The 15893-nt window shown below is 45.0% G+C and overlaps 1 protein-coding gene across 1 annotated transcript in view; it reads right to left on the bottom strand.

Annotated features, from left to right (window-relative positions):
• Positions 1-1982: 1982 nt before the first annotated feature.
• LOC135387179 (sperm-specific sodium:proton exchanger-like) overlaps positions 1983-15893 on the bottom strand; it is a 207770-nt gene continuing 193859 nt past the window's right edge. Inside the window, exon 18 of the mRNA XM_064616520.1 lies at positions 1983-2405. Within this exon, the coding sequence (XP_064472590.1) occupies positions 2241-2405 (165 nt within the window). The 3' untranslated portion in view covers positions 1983-2240. The remainder of the gene's footprint in view (positions 2406-15893) is intronic.

A 15893-nucleotide genomic window follows, 5' to 3' on the forward strand; every position in this document is an offset into this window, starting at 1 on the left:
GGCATTCGTGGGTGAGACGCGTTCGGCGACCCAGCTTTGTGTTACAACTTCCTTCCTTCCCAAGAACGCGGGGAGAGGGTAGTTCTGTAGGGGGTGCGTGGCACTCATTTTGCAGCATTTCTGGCTTTTTGGCCTTTGGACTTAGTAGTAACTTCTTTGCACGATCGAGTTACGACAGATTCCGTTGTACTAGCTTTTTGCGAATCCGATCCCTGGTGCTCAGGGCAGTCCATGACAAAGTGCGACAGCACAGGGGTGACACAAACCCGCCATTGTTGTAACTACCCTTAAGCGGGTGCTTTTGGCAGAACTCCCATATTTTCCTGGTAGCACGCCATAGAAAACGTCATTTTGAGGTCATGTGACTTTGTTTACATGTCGTTTTTCCGCTTACCGACATCTTTTTTTAACATAATTCCTCCTCCTCTCACAATTATGCAGTTATTGTGATCGTCCCAAAAACGCGTACGTCCCGCGCTGTTCACAAATAGGAGTGATAAAGGTGTCGTTCCGTGCAATCTTTGGCCTTTATGGAGTTATGTGGTCAGAAACTGGGCTTTTCCACTGACAGGAACAATTTATTTTTAGCCGCTTTCCGCCGAGTTGCTCTGATATCAATACAGTACGGTTGCAGAAATGGTCGTGCAGAAAGCATCGTGTTACATACCTTGAAATTTTACGGAATTCCGCGTGAACGAAGAACAGGATGCAGATGATTGTGGTACTAAAATGTTCGAAAAATATTTTGCTCTACGTCTTATGGCACATTCCATTGGCAGAGCTGGGCTTTGCCCCCGGAAGGAATAAAACTGTTTCATTGGCAGAATCGGGATAGGTGTTGAAAGTTGCACTGGCGGAGCAGAGGCAAAAATATTGCTCCAATGAGCAATCGTCTGGCCCAGCGATTTCCTTGGAGTAAATCCAGCATGCAGTGCGGAACACGACCGAGCAGAGGAGGGATGCGCGCGATAAGTGAGGCCGTGATGTTGGAACATTTTTCTTTTTGCTCGTGTGCTCGTCTCTTGAACAGTGGAAGCATGGTGCGTCGAACTGTGTGTACTTCATATTATATGGCGCGTTGGCTCAACACCACGTGGCCGAAGCAAACCCGAGAAAGCACGCAGGTTAAGGGCAACCTCCATGGAGCGAGTGTACAGCGAAAAAGCTGCGAACTTCGCTCAGCGTCGGACGCCCTGCGCGAGGCGTCAAAAATGTGAGCGTCCGCCGCCGATCTGCCCGTGCCAGATATTTTCGTCCAGCGTCCGCGATTCCGGAAGCGTCAACTGCAGATGAACCAATCAAAGTGCTCTTCCGCTACGAATCTACGCCAGATCGCCTGCACGTGGTCGTCTGCTCTCGTGAATCATCGTCATCGTCCTCTTCTTGCAACTGGATGCTGTCGTCTGCTCGCTGTTTCGCCAACTGCATCGTTAGAACGTGAGGCATTCTCTGCCAAGAAACATATTTTCTGTTCGCAGTAGTGAATATGCTTTTCAGTACGTTACTGGGCGCATCTTTTCAGACAGATGTTGGATTTAGTTGCAAAATTTGTGACATTAAATGCACTTTTTCGAGCAATTGATTTCACTAAGCTTTCACCTGGCAACAGTGACATCACAGCATGACTTCCCGACGCCGTCCGCTGGTTTTTCGCTCCATGGAGCTGGTGCCGGCGAATAACTGGCGGCGGAACGCGCGTGGCAGTCTGCCGCGCGAACTTCGTCGCAAAAATTCGCTCCATGGAGGTTGCCCTTTACGCGCTATGCTCAGAGCGCGCGTCGCACCGTGAATGCTAACATCCCTTTCGGCACGTTAATAGCATTATTACCTTTCCCTTTGTGATGCTAAATGTTTCGGCGTGGCCGAAAATCCCAGCTGTTTGCCGTGAGGGACAAGACACAAGCACGCATTTCGCAAGTTGTATTCGTATATTCGTTCGCACGAGTTATATTCAACATTATTTCAACTTGCCATCGAACGATTTCTCGTTGAAGCAATAATGCACTACTTACATGCAGTCGTTTCAAGTGACACATACATAGGATAGACATACATTACATTCTCGGGCAAAAGAAGCTATACTCCCTTTGACATGGTCTCTTGAACTTTTTCATTGATGCGGAATTATAACATTCGAGCAAAACTATCGTATCGGTGACTTGACGTTGTATACAGTTGAGGAAGAAAAATACATGATTCAATAAGAACGAACAATCGTTAGGCGTTGCGGCAGGAGATTTCTATGTTGACCAGTGCGCGAAGAGGGCGGCGTCGAAGGAGCGCTCTCTGGGCGGGTAGTCGATGGGCCGTAGAGGTTGGTGGTACCAGTCCAAGTCAGCTGGCAAATGGTAGCGCATATGCGTGGTGATCAATATAATGGGGCGAGGACGTTCGCTTGGTTTTCCCTGAAATACATTATAAAGGATCAGACGAAAAATGAAGAGATGACACTGCGGTGAGTGCGCAGTCGCTGACATATCGTTCTGCCTTTAAAGGGGCAGTCTAGAGGCACACAACTTTGTTTCTGTTTTTGGTCGGTATGGAATGTTAGGCGGCCGAAAACAGTTTTCTCACAGTTCGTGTACAGTGCGCGAAACACCCTCCTTCACATACACGATAGCCACGTGATGAGCGCCGCTACACGCGTCACTATGTGACGCCAGTGGTAGGGACGCTCCTAATTGGATCTGGGATCATATGATCGAGATGAGCAACACCGCGCAGGCCGGAGCTTGCGTCGCACGACGCCCGATCGCCTTTCTGTTTGCACGTTGACCGGTGGCATCTTCAGTTTCTGACCGCTAATCCACGACAGTTTTATGGGATTCACATATCACGTACCATATTCAACTGAAACCTGAAGAAATATTTAAATATCTCGCTATACGGACATATTTCGATATTTCGGTTACGCAACCTTTATCTGTGTGTATAACCCAATGGCGTATCTGCATCTTTTGCATTGTCTATAACGTTTACAATCTATTATAGCACAAGCATGAAGGGAATTGCCTCAGGAAGGGTTATTGTTGTTGTTTTGCCTCAGAATGAGAGCCGCAAATATTTCGAACAGAGACTGTTCTTCTGCCTTAAGAAGAACAGTCTCTGTTCGAAATATCGGCGGCTCTCGTCCTGAGGCAATTCCTTCATAATTACTTACCGGTCCGCTGGATTTCTACCCGTTTATACAGGGTGTGTGCAGATAAACATAGCCGGCATTTGCGCACTTATCTTATTGTACTTAACTGACGAACTTCCAGTGGCGCACGATGGCGCATTTATGCGTGCGAAATCTACAGAAAAATCGTGGAAGCGATATTCAGCGCAAAAATAAACAGAGCGACGAAAACTTCGGCTTCCATGCATTAGTATTGGGCGGCCATGGCAGTGCATGATAGTGCATGGCGGTCTCAGGAGAGTTATGTGCAAGTACCGCTAGGGGCACTACCGATGAGCATCCATGTGGGACATCGTTTCGATTTCTGCACCGATAGTTCCCCTAGCGGTACCTGAACACAACTCTCCTGCATCCGCCATGTTGCCCTATTCTGATGCAAGGAGGCCGACGTTTTCGAAATTCGGTTTATTATTTACGCTGAGTGTGGCTTCCGCGATTTTTCTGTAGATTTCGCACACATAAATGCGCCATCGTGCGCCATCGGAGTTTCGTCAGTTGAGTAGACAACAAGTTAAGTGCACAAATGCCGGTTAGGTTTATCTGCACACACACTGTATTATAGTACAAAGTTAGGCGGAGCCTTCCATGCTTGTAGCGTTTCATAACACGCGTTTCTACATGGTGTTGAATGCTTTGGATCTATCGCATTACAACTTTTCGCGTACTCTTTCATGTCCGTGATTTTTCATTGTACGGGTGCTTGCTTTGCACGCTGAGAAAAAAAAGGGCGTGAAAAGGTGGTAACTTCTACAGTTACCACCTAAGTCAACATAGCGTCTTATAAAGGGTGCATAAGGGTGGTAAAAGCAATTATCATACATCCAAATAGTTACAAAAAGGCGTACGCCGCCCTCGCTCACCGAATCAGAAGCCGTAACCCTATCATTCGTAGGTAGTAGGTACAACTTTGCAACCTTTTAGGCACGACATATGCGACAACTATTACCTCCTAAAAGGTGTAACTGCTCCACCTTTTTTTCTGAGAGTGTGTGCTAAATGCTCAGCGTCTATCATAGTACAAGTTTTTGCATAACCTTTAATGCTCATAATCTTTCATAGTACAAGTTTTTATCTGTTACATGCTCATGGTCGTTCTACGTAAAGGGTGGCATACAATGCACGCAATGGTGCAATTTTCTTGCACGCAGTGTTTAGCAAATAACTGGGTTGACTTTGATGTTTTTCAGATGTAGAACTCATTCGTAAATTTCATTTCGTAAAATTTCGGAGATAATGAGTGCAGCATCGCAGAGTTACAACACAAAGTGCCCAGAGCCCTACCAAAGAACTGAAACCCACAATCGTGCTGACTGGGACACCTTGAGCATTCTTCTCCTCGTGGCGCAAGTTGTGAACCGGCTGTGAAACTATTTGCTGCACCATCTTGTGAGGTCTGCAACTTTCTACCTCGCTGCTGAGTTTTCAGTCGTGGTTCTTCCAAGGGGCTATGTATACTTTTGTTCTACGTATACAATGCAAGTGCTTATGGTGGAAGTCTACGAAGAAACTTCATACGTGGATAGCGACACGTATGCAGTAATTACTGGCCACGGCATACCGAAGCGCAAGCTTACAGTGGGCCATTCTGCTCTACTGTTACTTTTTTGTTTACTATACAGTGTTGCACAAGTCACTACGACTGTTGTGTGACCAACGTTTGTGTGCATTACCTGTCAGTGCTTTCTATGCGATAAGTTGCATATGTTCACACAAATAAACATATTTATCAGCAAATGATAGGGCTTGTTGTGCTTCATGCTCAATTTGAAGTGGTTGCAGGTTTCATCTGAGTTTTGGCAACACTTACCAGCCCATCAAGTGCGGCGGGCATTTCCAATACCCTATTACACAATTACGCCTTAATCCTTGTCAAAATAATGATAGACCATCAGCTAGGTCCACCAACCTGTTGGGCATTTTCCATGAGCATGAGGTCTATCCTCTATTGGGCATTGTCATTGGCAATACCCTTTTGGGCATTTTCCATCAGACTACTAAGCCATTAGCCCTATGGTAAATGCTCCGAATTACGATAGGCCTTGAGACCTAATGGTGCATTAGGAGGAGTCCTGTTACATTTTTTTTCGTTAGGGTTACGTGAATTAGAAACCGAATGTGAATATCTCATACGTTTTCCTCGTTTATTTCAAAGGTTATGAGACGTTCAGCTAAATGAAGTTTTGTGTTTGGTATCTGCACTTCACGTACTGACGAATACAGCTGTAATTGCGAGCCCCTTTTACCTAAGTGGTGCTTCGAGGTCACGAGTACACACCACATACGGTACTTCGCCTCGGTGAGCTCTACCTTCATACTGGGAATTCGCGATTCCAGCGAAGCCGTTTCGAGAAGCTGCGAGTGGAGGTCCGAGAGCGCGTCCGGACAGCGAAGCGGTACGGCGGTACACGTTTCTCTTGTGTATCGTCAGAACGCCGGCAAAAAAGAATGTATCGAAATCGAAAAGAGGAATGTTGCACTACTAATTTCTTCTTAGCCTGTTGGAAATACAACACGCTTTCTTTTGATAGCTTCCTCATCATGAAGAACGGAACGGAAGTCCCATGTATCGACCCATCGCACGAGTTTCCTGATCAAGTCTGTCACCACGATTTTATCTTAACATTAATCTTAGTAATACAGAACGAGGAACCGGCATTTCTTTGTCGTGTTGATATCACCGACGATCTGATGGCCCTTTAAGGGGGCAGGAGTGTGGTCGAGCACCACAAAGCTTTCAACACAAGCCCCCGGATGGCGCTTCAGCAAGTGTCTCACCCATTGCCACCGATAAGGGGGGGGGGGGGGGTTGCCTTGAAGGAGATAAAAGACAGGGTGCGACAGGGCAAGGTGGCTTTTTGAGAGATGCTCGCCCTGACGAAGTACACATCGTGGCGAAGAAGGTATGAAATAAACCCTTGTTTGTTGCTCGAACCTTTTGCTTGCTGTGTCTTCCTCGGCGACGGAACGGACGGACTGACGCCCCGAGGTTGTGGAAACACGGGTTTCCACAGTATGCATTTTCAGACCTCAGGCAAGGTAAACGATATCACCGTATGCGGGGTAGACAAACATCCACTATGGATGGTCTCTGGGGGATACCTTCTGCTTGGTGCCGCACACGTATCAACGAATGACTTGCACAGATAAAAATATCACACCAAGTTGTATGGAGTACCAAGAGCAGTGCAGGAAACGAAAACTTCGCTTTGCCAGATCATATCTTGCCGCGCTGACATGTTCACCGCACAGCACATGGCACCTTAAATAGTTACACATGTATTGTGTTAAGTCAAGGCAATGTGTCAGATATACACTTGCGTGCCAGGGGTTTTCAAAATATGTATTGTTCACGTATACCGTCGAAATACAGTCAGAGTTCTGCAAATATCAGGGTCAGAGGTAACATCATATGAACAGGTTTTTTCATCACCACTCTAATCAAAGAAATGTTCTCTTGATCTCTTGCAAATGCCCATGTGAACGTTAACTTCTACATTACAATTTTTCAAGATTACTTCTGTCTCAAAGTTCCGACCAAAAGTATCTAATTCCTACAGACACTACACTTCTAGCGGAGCTGTTGTTCTCGTGCAACACTCACATGTAAATACTACGGGACTACTAATCTACATTCCAAAATACATGCTATGTCACTGTTCTTAGCAAGTAATCCTTGCTGTGCCTTCTTAGATTCTAAAATGCCTCCTTTGTTCGCTCGACTCCCGACGTATGTAAACAAACTCCGATGACGGAAACTTTTTGCCTACTTCTCTGCATAGTATGAGATGACCAGCAGACAAAAGCAATTCCGTTTGCATGAAACATGTCAATTTGTGGGTATTAAAAACTGAAACAGAGTAACATAATTTGGCCGACACCGCATTTCCTACGCTCGCTTTGCTCGGAAGACCTCCATTCGTCCGCCATCTTGGAAGTTCGGGGCGCCACCTGTAGTTCATTAGAATCGCGAATAGAGCCCTCCGAAGAAAACAAAATTAAGTTAGAAATCGCTGTGCAGACAGCCATTGAAATGCGATAGTATTTATGACCTCATCGGCGGACATTCCCTGACGCTAGATGTAGTAGAGGCCTGTGGAGACTGAAGTAGCTGACGTACATGCCATCCACTAGCTTGTCTATGCCCATGAGAAAGGCAAAATCTATAACGTTTCCCGTATTACAGCTTTTTCCGGCGTTATTAATCCTCTTGTCGTACATTTTAATCCTTATGCCATGACATTTAATCCTTTTGCCATCGGAATTAATCCTCCTTTCATTATTTTTAATCCTCATTTCACATAATTTAATCCGTATCTCATGCAATTTAATCCAAGTGACTATGTGTGGGCAACATGACTTTTTTTGTGTGTCTATTTTGGGACAATTCCTATGTGTACGCATGTTGCACATGCTTTTCACTAATATTGTGGGTTTCTGCACCATAATGGGATACTGCGGGACTGTCAATTTGGATTACGGTGTTGTGGGACTGTAACCATGTCTACCAGTATTACCCATCGTTTTCATTAAAAACGTGGGTTTGTGCATTGTAATGGGATACTCTGCGACTCTGTATATGAATTACGATATTGTGGGAGTATTTCCATGTGTACGGATATTACCCATGCCTTTCATTAGATATGCGGGTTTCTGCACTGTAATGGGAAAATGTGATACTGTCGATCTTCATTACGATATCCTGGGACTATATGCAAGTCTACGGTTATTCCCAGAGCTTTCCATTAGAAACGCATTTTTGCACTGTAATGGGATACTGTTTGACCGTCAATCTTAATTACGATATTCTGGGACAATTTCCATGTCTATGGGTATTACCCATGCTTTTCATTAAAATGCAGGTTCCTGGAGTATAACGGGACAGTGTGGGAATGTCTCTCTGGTTTAGAATATTGTGGAACTATTCGCATATGTGCGGTTATTACCCATGCTTTTTGTTAAATATGTGGGATTCTGCACTGTGATGGGATACTGTGGGACTATCCCCAGGTGTGCGGGTATTACCTATGCTTTTTGTTAAATATGTGGGATTCTGCACTGTATTGGGATACTGTTGTACGATTCCCATGTGTGCGGGTATTACCCATGATTTCTGTTAAATATGTAAGATTCTGCTCTGTGATGGGATACTGTGGGACTATTCCGATGTGTGCTGGTATTACCCATGCTTTTTGTTAAATATGTGGGATTCTGCACTGTGATGGGATACTGTGGGACTATCCCCAGGTGTGCGGGTATTACCTATGTTTTTTGTTAAATATGTGGGATTCTGCACTGTATTTGGATACTGTGGGACTATTCCCATGTGTGCGGGTATTACCCATGATTTCTGTTAAATATGTGGAATTCTGCTCTGTGATGGGATACTGTGGGACTATTCCCATGTGTGCGGGTATTACCCATGCTTTTTGTTAAATATGTAGGATTCTGCACTGTAATGGGATACTGTGGGACAATTCCCATGTGTGGGGGTATTACCCATGCTTTCTGTTACATATGTGGGATTCTGCACTGTAATGGGATACTGTGGGACTATTCCCAGGAGTCCGGGTATTAACCATGATTTCTGTTAAATATGTGGGATTCTGCACGGTAATGGAATACTATGGGAGTATTCCCATGTGTGCGGGTATTACCCATGCTTTTTGTTAAATATGTGGGATTCTGCACTGTAATGGGATACTGTGGGACAATTCCCATGTGTGCGGGTATTACCCATGCTTTCTGTTACATATGTGGGATTCTGCACTGTAATGGGATACTGTGGGACTATTCCCAGGTGTGCGGGTATTACCCATGATTTCTGTTAAATATGTGGGATTCTGCACTGTAATGGGATACTGTGAGACTATTCCCATGTGTGCGGGTATTACCCATGCTTTTTGTTAAATATGTGGGATTCTGCACTGTAATGGGATACTGCGAGACAATTCCCATGTGTGCAGGTATTACCCATGCTTTCTGTTAAATATGTGGAATTCTGCACTATAATGAGATACTGCGGGACAATTCCCATGTGTGTGGGTATTACCCATTCTTTTTATTAAATATGTGGGATTCTGCACTGTAATGGGATACTGTGGGACTGTTCCCATGTGCGCGGGTGCTACCCATGCTTTTCATCAAATATGTGCGTTTCTACACCGTAATGGGATACTGTGGGACTGGCAATATTGATTACGATATCCTGGGACTATAAGCATGTCTATGGGTATTCCCCTTGCTTTTCAATAAAATCACAGGTTTTTGCACTTATGGGATACTGTGGGACTGTCAATCTAGGTAGCGGTATTGTGGGACCATTCCCATGTCTACGGATTAAAAATGTGGGTTTCTGCACTGTAATGCGATAATCTGGGACTGTCAATCCTGATTACGATACTGTTGGGCTATTCCCACGTCTACGGGTATTCCCCTTGCTTTTAATTACAAACGTGGGTTTTTGCTCTGTGACAGGACTCTGTGGGTCTTTCAATCTGGATCACAATATTGTGGGACTATTTCCATGTCTACGGGTATTACTCACGCTTTTAACTTAAAATGAGGGTTTCTGCACTGTAATGGGATACTATGGGACTGTCTATCTGGATCACAGTACCCCATTACAGTCCAGAAATTGGCATAAATAATGAAAAGCGTGGGTAATACCCTCACACATGGGAGTAGTCTCACAATATCCTAAACCAGATAGACAGTCCCACAGTATCCCTTTATACTGCAGAAACCCGCATTTTGAATGAAAAGCATGGGTAATACCCAAAGACGCTGAAATAGTCCAACGATATCATAATCCAGATTGACAGACCCACAGTATCCCATTACAGTGCAAATAACCACGTTTTTAACTGAAAGCAGTGGGAATACCCATAGACATGCATATGGTCCCAGGATATCGTAATCAAGATCGACAGTCCCACAGTATCCCATTAAGGTGCAGAAACCCGCATATCTAATAAAAAGCATGGGTAATACCAGCACACATGTGAGTAGTCCCACAATATCGTAAGCAAGGTTGACGGCCCCACTGTAACCTATTACGGTACAGAAACCCGTATTTTTAATCAAAACCATGGGTAAAATACGTAGACATGGGGATAGTCCCACGATACCGCAATCTAGGTGGACCGTCCCACAGTATATCATTATGGTGAGGAAACCCGCATTATTAATGAAAAGCATGTGCAATACCCATAGAGATGGGAGTTGTTTCAAAATACCGTAATCAAGATTGACAGCCCCGCAGTATACCATTAGTGCAAAAACCCGCGTTCTTATTCAAAAGCAGGGGAATACCCATAGACACGCTTATAGTCCCAGGATATCGTAATCAAGATTGCCAGTCCAACAGCATCCCATTACTGTGCAGAATCCCACATATTTAACGAAAAGCATGGGTAATACCCGCACATATGGGAATAGTCTCCCAGTGTCCCATTGCAGTGCAGAATCCTACATATTTAACAAAAAGCATGGGCAATACCCGCACACATGGGAATAGTCCCACACTATCCCATCACAGTGCAGAATCCCACATATTTAACAAAAAGCATGGGTAATACCCGCACACATGTGAACAGTTCCACAGTATCCCATTACAGTGCAGAATCCCACATATTTAATAAAAAGCATGGGTAATACCCACACACATGGGAATAGTCCCACAGTATCCCATTACAGTGCAGAATCCCACATATTTAACAGAAAGCATGCGTACTACCCGCACACATGGGAATTGACCCACTGTATCCCATTGCAGTGCAGAATCCCACACATTTCACAAAAAACATGGGTAATACCCAGGCACATGTGAATAGTCCCAGATTATCCCGTTACAGTGCAGAATCCCACATATTTCAGAAAAAGCATGGGTAATACCCGCACACATGGGAATAGCCCCACAGTATCCCATTACAGTGCAGAATCCCACATATTTCACAAAAAGCATGGGTAATACCCGCACACATGGGAATAGTCCCACACTATCCCATCACAGTGCAGAATCCCACATATTTAACAAAAAGCATGGGTAATACCCGCACACATGTGAATAGTTCCACAGTATCCCATTACAGTGCAGAATCCCACATATTTAATAAAAAGCATGGGTAATACCCACACACATGGGAATAGTCCCACAGTATCCCATTACAGTGCAGAATCCCACATATTTAACAGAAAGCATGGGTAATACCCAGGCACATGTGAATAGTCCCACATTATCCCGTTACAGTGCAGAATCCCACATATTTCACAAAAAGCATGGGTAATACCCGCACACGTGGGAATAGCCCCACAGTATCCCATTACAGTGCAGAATCCCACATATTTAACAAAAAGCATGGGTAATACCCGGTACTTGGGAATAGTCCCACAGTATCCCATGACGGCACAGAATCTCACATATTTAACGAAAAGCGTGGGTAATACCCGCACACATGAGAATAGTCCCACAGTATCCAATGACTGTGCAGAAACCCACATATTTAACGAAAAGCCTGAGTAATACCCGCACACATGGGAATAGTTCCACAATATGCCAAAACCAGAGAGACATTCCCACACTGTCCCGTTATCCTCCAGGAACCTGCATTCGAATGAAAAGCATGGGTAATACCCATAGACATGGAAATTGTCCCACAATATCGTAATTAAGATTGACGGTCAAACAATATCCCATTACAGTGCAAAAAAACGCGTTTCTAATGGAAAGCACTGGGAATAACCGTAGACTTGCTTATAGTCCCAGGATATTGCAATGAAGATCGACAGTCTCACATTTTCCCATTACAATGCAGAAACCCGCATATCTAATGAAAAGCATGGGTAACACCGTACACATGGAAATAGTCCCACAGTGTCGTAATCCATGTACAGAGTCGCAGAGTATCCCATTACAATGCACAAACCCACGTTTTTAATGAAAACGATGGGTAATACTGGTAGACATGGTTACAGTCCCACAACACCGTAATCCAAATTGACAGTCCCGCAGTATCCCATTATGGTGCAGAAACCCACAATATTAGTGAAAAGCATGTGCAACATGCGTACACATAGGAATTGTCCCAAAATAGACACACAAAAAAAGTCATGTTGCCCACACATAGTCACTTGGATTAAATTGCATGAGATACGGATTAAATTATGTGAAATGAGGATTAAAAATAATGAAAGGAGGATTAATTCCGATGGCAAAAGGATTAAATGTCATGGCATAAGGATTAAAATGTACGACAAGAGGATTAATAACGCCGGAAAAAGCTGTAGTTCTGGGAATTTGTGACGTGTGTGTGGGTGTTGTGGGGAAAGTGACGATAGTCACTGGCTGAATGCAAATCGATGCTTCGTTCATAAAGACCACAAACCAGTTGTTCTAGGTCTTCTTAAAGTCCGCATTGAAGTATCCCATAAAAATCATGGGCACGTTGTGTTCCTTCAAGTTTTCTATGAAGGTGTTGCTTGCAGAATAATTGAAGAGTGTGGCTAGAAGGAACGCTTGATATTGCCTTTAGAGGATCCCGCGGTGTAATGTATACTAGCACGATGAGGGTGGGGGCATCCTTGTAGTCCACGTTTACGAAGCATAGCTGGGGTAACTTCGCCAATCGCCCTAGGGGGTACTCTGGTACAGCCCAATGAAGGCTACGGGGGATGCTCATGTGTTTTCTGTGGTGAGAAGGGTGGAGGACTGGGCTAGTTGGTATTGACACATCTGAACTGAGAGCGCAAGAAACACGGACGAAGAACGGAGAATAGCGCCCGTCCTATCTGCTTCTCCGTTCTTCGCCCGTGTTTCTTGCGCTCTCAGTTCAGATGTTTCTGTAGCTCTCCGCGACTCGGGTAGCTCTCCGCGACTGCCCGATTCTCACCGCCGTATTCTTGAACAAGCCTCGACTCGACGCTCCGCCTCGACTCCAACGAGTGGAGGAAAGTGGCGCTGCTCCACTTGAAGAGACCATGCGTTTCATGAACCCGCTTCGGAGATTCCTCCGCCAAGGCGCTCCTCGAGAAACCGTCCTCGAATAAAGCTGTAGTCTCGTCCCCAGCCGCCTTTCGGGACCACTCGAAAATGTTAGTTATCCTGCTTAAAACACACTTATGGCATGAAAAATAAATGTAATTCTTTACTTTATTTCGAGCCTGTTATCCCACCCAACAAACGGAATTCGTACTATTGAAACAACAACTGAAAAAAAAAAAAAAAAAAAACGAGAGAAAAAAAAATCATGAATGGAAGATTTGTTGAGCCGTTTCGGTGATAGCTGGAGCAGGGGTTGGGCCAGCTTGATACAGTATAAAGATTACGGAAAAACATTCAGGAGGCAGATCAGATGTTTATTTTTTTAAATGTCCAGTCAATGCACTGTTTCTTTTTTTGCACCACTTTTTGCGTGAAAGCATCCTTCAAACACACCTTTTTTGTGCTAAATAGCGCGACAGAAGGAAAATTTATTACACCTTGTCTTGAAAAGTGTGCTTGCGAGAAGGTGTGGGATTTTTTCCACAACGCGACACACCGTCGTTTCTGACACATTCACAATGTCTCCCGTGGCAGTTCGAAAAGTCCTAACGCCATAAAATCACATGTCGACGGGCAGCTGTAGCACAGGAGGTAGAGGCAGCCCACGATTGCACACATTTTCCTCCACTGGCAATGTATCGAAAAGGCTTCGTACGGTTTTCTTCATGAAGCGTTACCGTATACCATATGAGGAACTCGTGATCATCAAAATGGTCAAAAGGAGTTTGATGGCCCCTTATTGAACGTTGTCGCTCAGTCGTAATGTTGTCAGCACCCAGTTCAAGGCCATCGTGACACAAAACGCAGTCGATGGACGCAGCGAACGATCTGTCTTCCGCCATGACACCAGCCAAACTCGAGTTGAGGAGCGCTCTCACCGCCGTATTCTTGAACAAGCCTCGACTCGACGCTCCGCCTCGACTCCAACGAGTGGAGGAAAGTGGCGCTGCTCCACTCGAAGAGCCCATGCGTTTCATGAACCCGCTTCGAGGATTCCTCCGCCAAGGCGCTCCTCGGGAAACCGTTCTCGAATAAAGCTGTAGTCTCTTCCCCAGCCGTCTTTCGGGACCACTCGAAAATGTTAATTATCGTGCTTAAAACACACTTATGGCATGAAAAATAAATGTAATTCTTTACTTTATTTCGACCAACCTGCATTACAAATACAAACACAAAGGTCTGCAAGTGTTTGAAGAAGGGCGCAGGTGTTTCGAACAGGGAAACAGACTGATAGGTTTCCTAGTTTTCTGGTCTGGCAATTACAACCACAACGGCAGCAGATAGCTTAATGGCATGGTCACCTCGTATCAAATAATATGAAAGATGATGTCACTGCTTGTCATTCTCCTATTATGTTACAATATGTGGCGTGAATGACTGTTCGTTAGTGGATGGGTACGTTTACCCAACGCGTTGAGGGTAGCTATAAACAATCAAACGAACAAAACGGATTTTACAACTACATCCCGAGCAAAGAATCGGGGAGACCATTCTTGGGGAGTCACCGCGAGCATGTCGTACGAAGTTTTATGGCCCTCATTCGCGCTCTGCCTAAACAGTGGAGCCTGTTATCACACCCAACAAACGGAGTTCGTGCTATTGGAACAACAACTGCAAAAAAAAAAAAAAAAAAAAGAAAACGAGAGAAAAAAAAACATGAATGGAAGATTTGTTGAGCCGTTTCGGTGATAGCTGGAGACAGAATAGCAGGGGTTGGGCCAGCTTGATACAGTATAAAGATTACGGAAAAACATTGAGGAGGCAGATCACATGTTTATTATTTTTTTTTTTTTAGATATCCAGTCAATGCACTGTTTCTTTTTTGCACCACTTTTTGCGTGAAAACATCCTTCAAACACACCTTCTTTGTGCTAAATAGCGCGACAGAAGGAAAATTTATTACACCTTGTCTTGAAAAGTGTGCTTGCGAGAAGGTGTGGGATTTTGTCCACAACGCGGCACACCGTCGTTTCTGACACATTCACAATGTCTATCGTGGCAGTTTGAAAAGTCCTAACGCCATAAAATCACATGTCGACGGGCAGCTGTAGCACAGGAGGTAGAGGCAGCCCACGATTGCACACATTTTCCTCCAGCGGCAATATATCCAAAAGGCTTCGTACGGTTGTCTTCATGAAGCGGTACCGTATACCATATGAGGAACTCGTGATCATCAAATTGGTCAAAATGAGTTTGATGGCCCCTTATTGAACGTTGTCGCTCAGTGGTAATGTTGTCAGCACCCAGTTAAAGGCCATCGTGGCACAAAACGCAGTCGATGGACGCAGCGAACGACCTGTCTTCCGCCATTACACCAGCCAAACTCGAGTTGAGGAGCGTTCTCGAGGTAGCACCGATGCTACTTCGAGATTTTCGAGGAATGCACGGAGGAATTCCTCCACTCGAGGAGCGTTTCGAGACAAGGTCGATTTATGAAGCGCAAAACCGGCCTCGAGGAGCAGTTCGAGTTGAGTTTCGAGTCGAGGCTCGTTCAAGAATACGGCGGTCAAGGTAGCACCGATGCTACCTCGAGATTTTCGAGGAATGCACGGAGGAATTCCTCCACTCGAGGAGCATTTCGGGTCAAGGTCGATTTATGAAGCGCAAAACCGGCCTCGAGGAGCAGCTCGAGTCGAGTTTCGAGTCGAGGCTTGTTCAAGAATACGGCGGTCAGAG

The sequence above is a fragment of the Ornithodoros turicata genome, chromosome 3 (genome assembly GCF_037126465.1).
Source record: "Ornithodoros turicata isolate Travis chromosome 3, ASM3712646v1, whole genome shotgun sequence".
Classification (NCBI taxonomy): Eukaryota; Metazoa; Arthropoda; class Arachnida; order Ixodida; family Argasidae; genus Ornithodoros; species Ornithodoros turicata.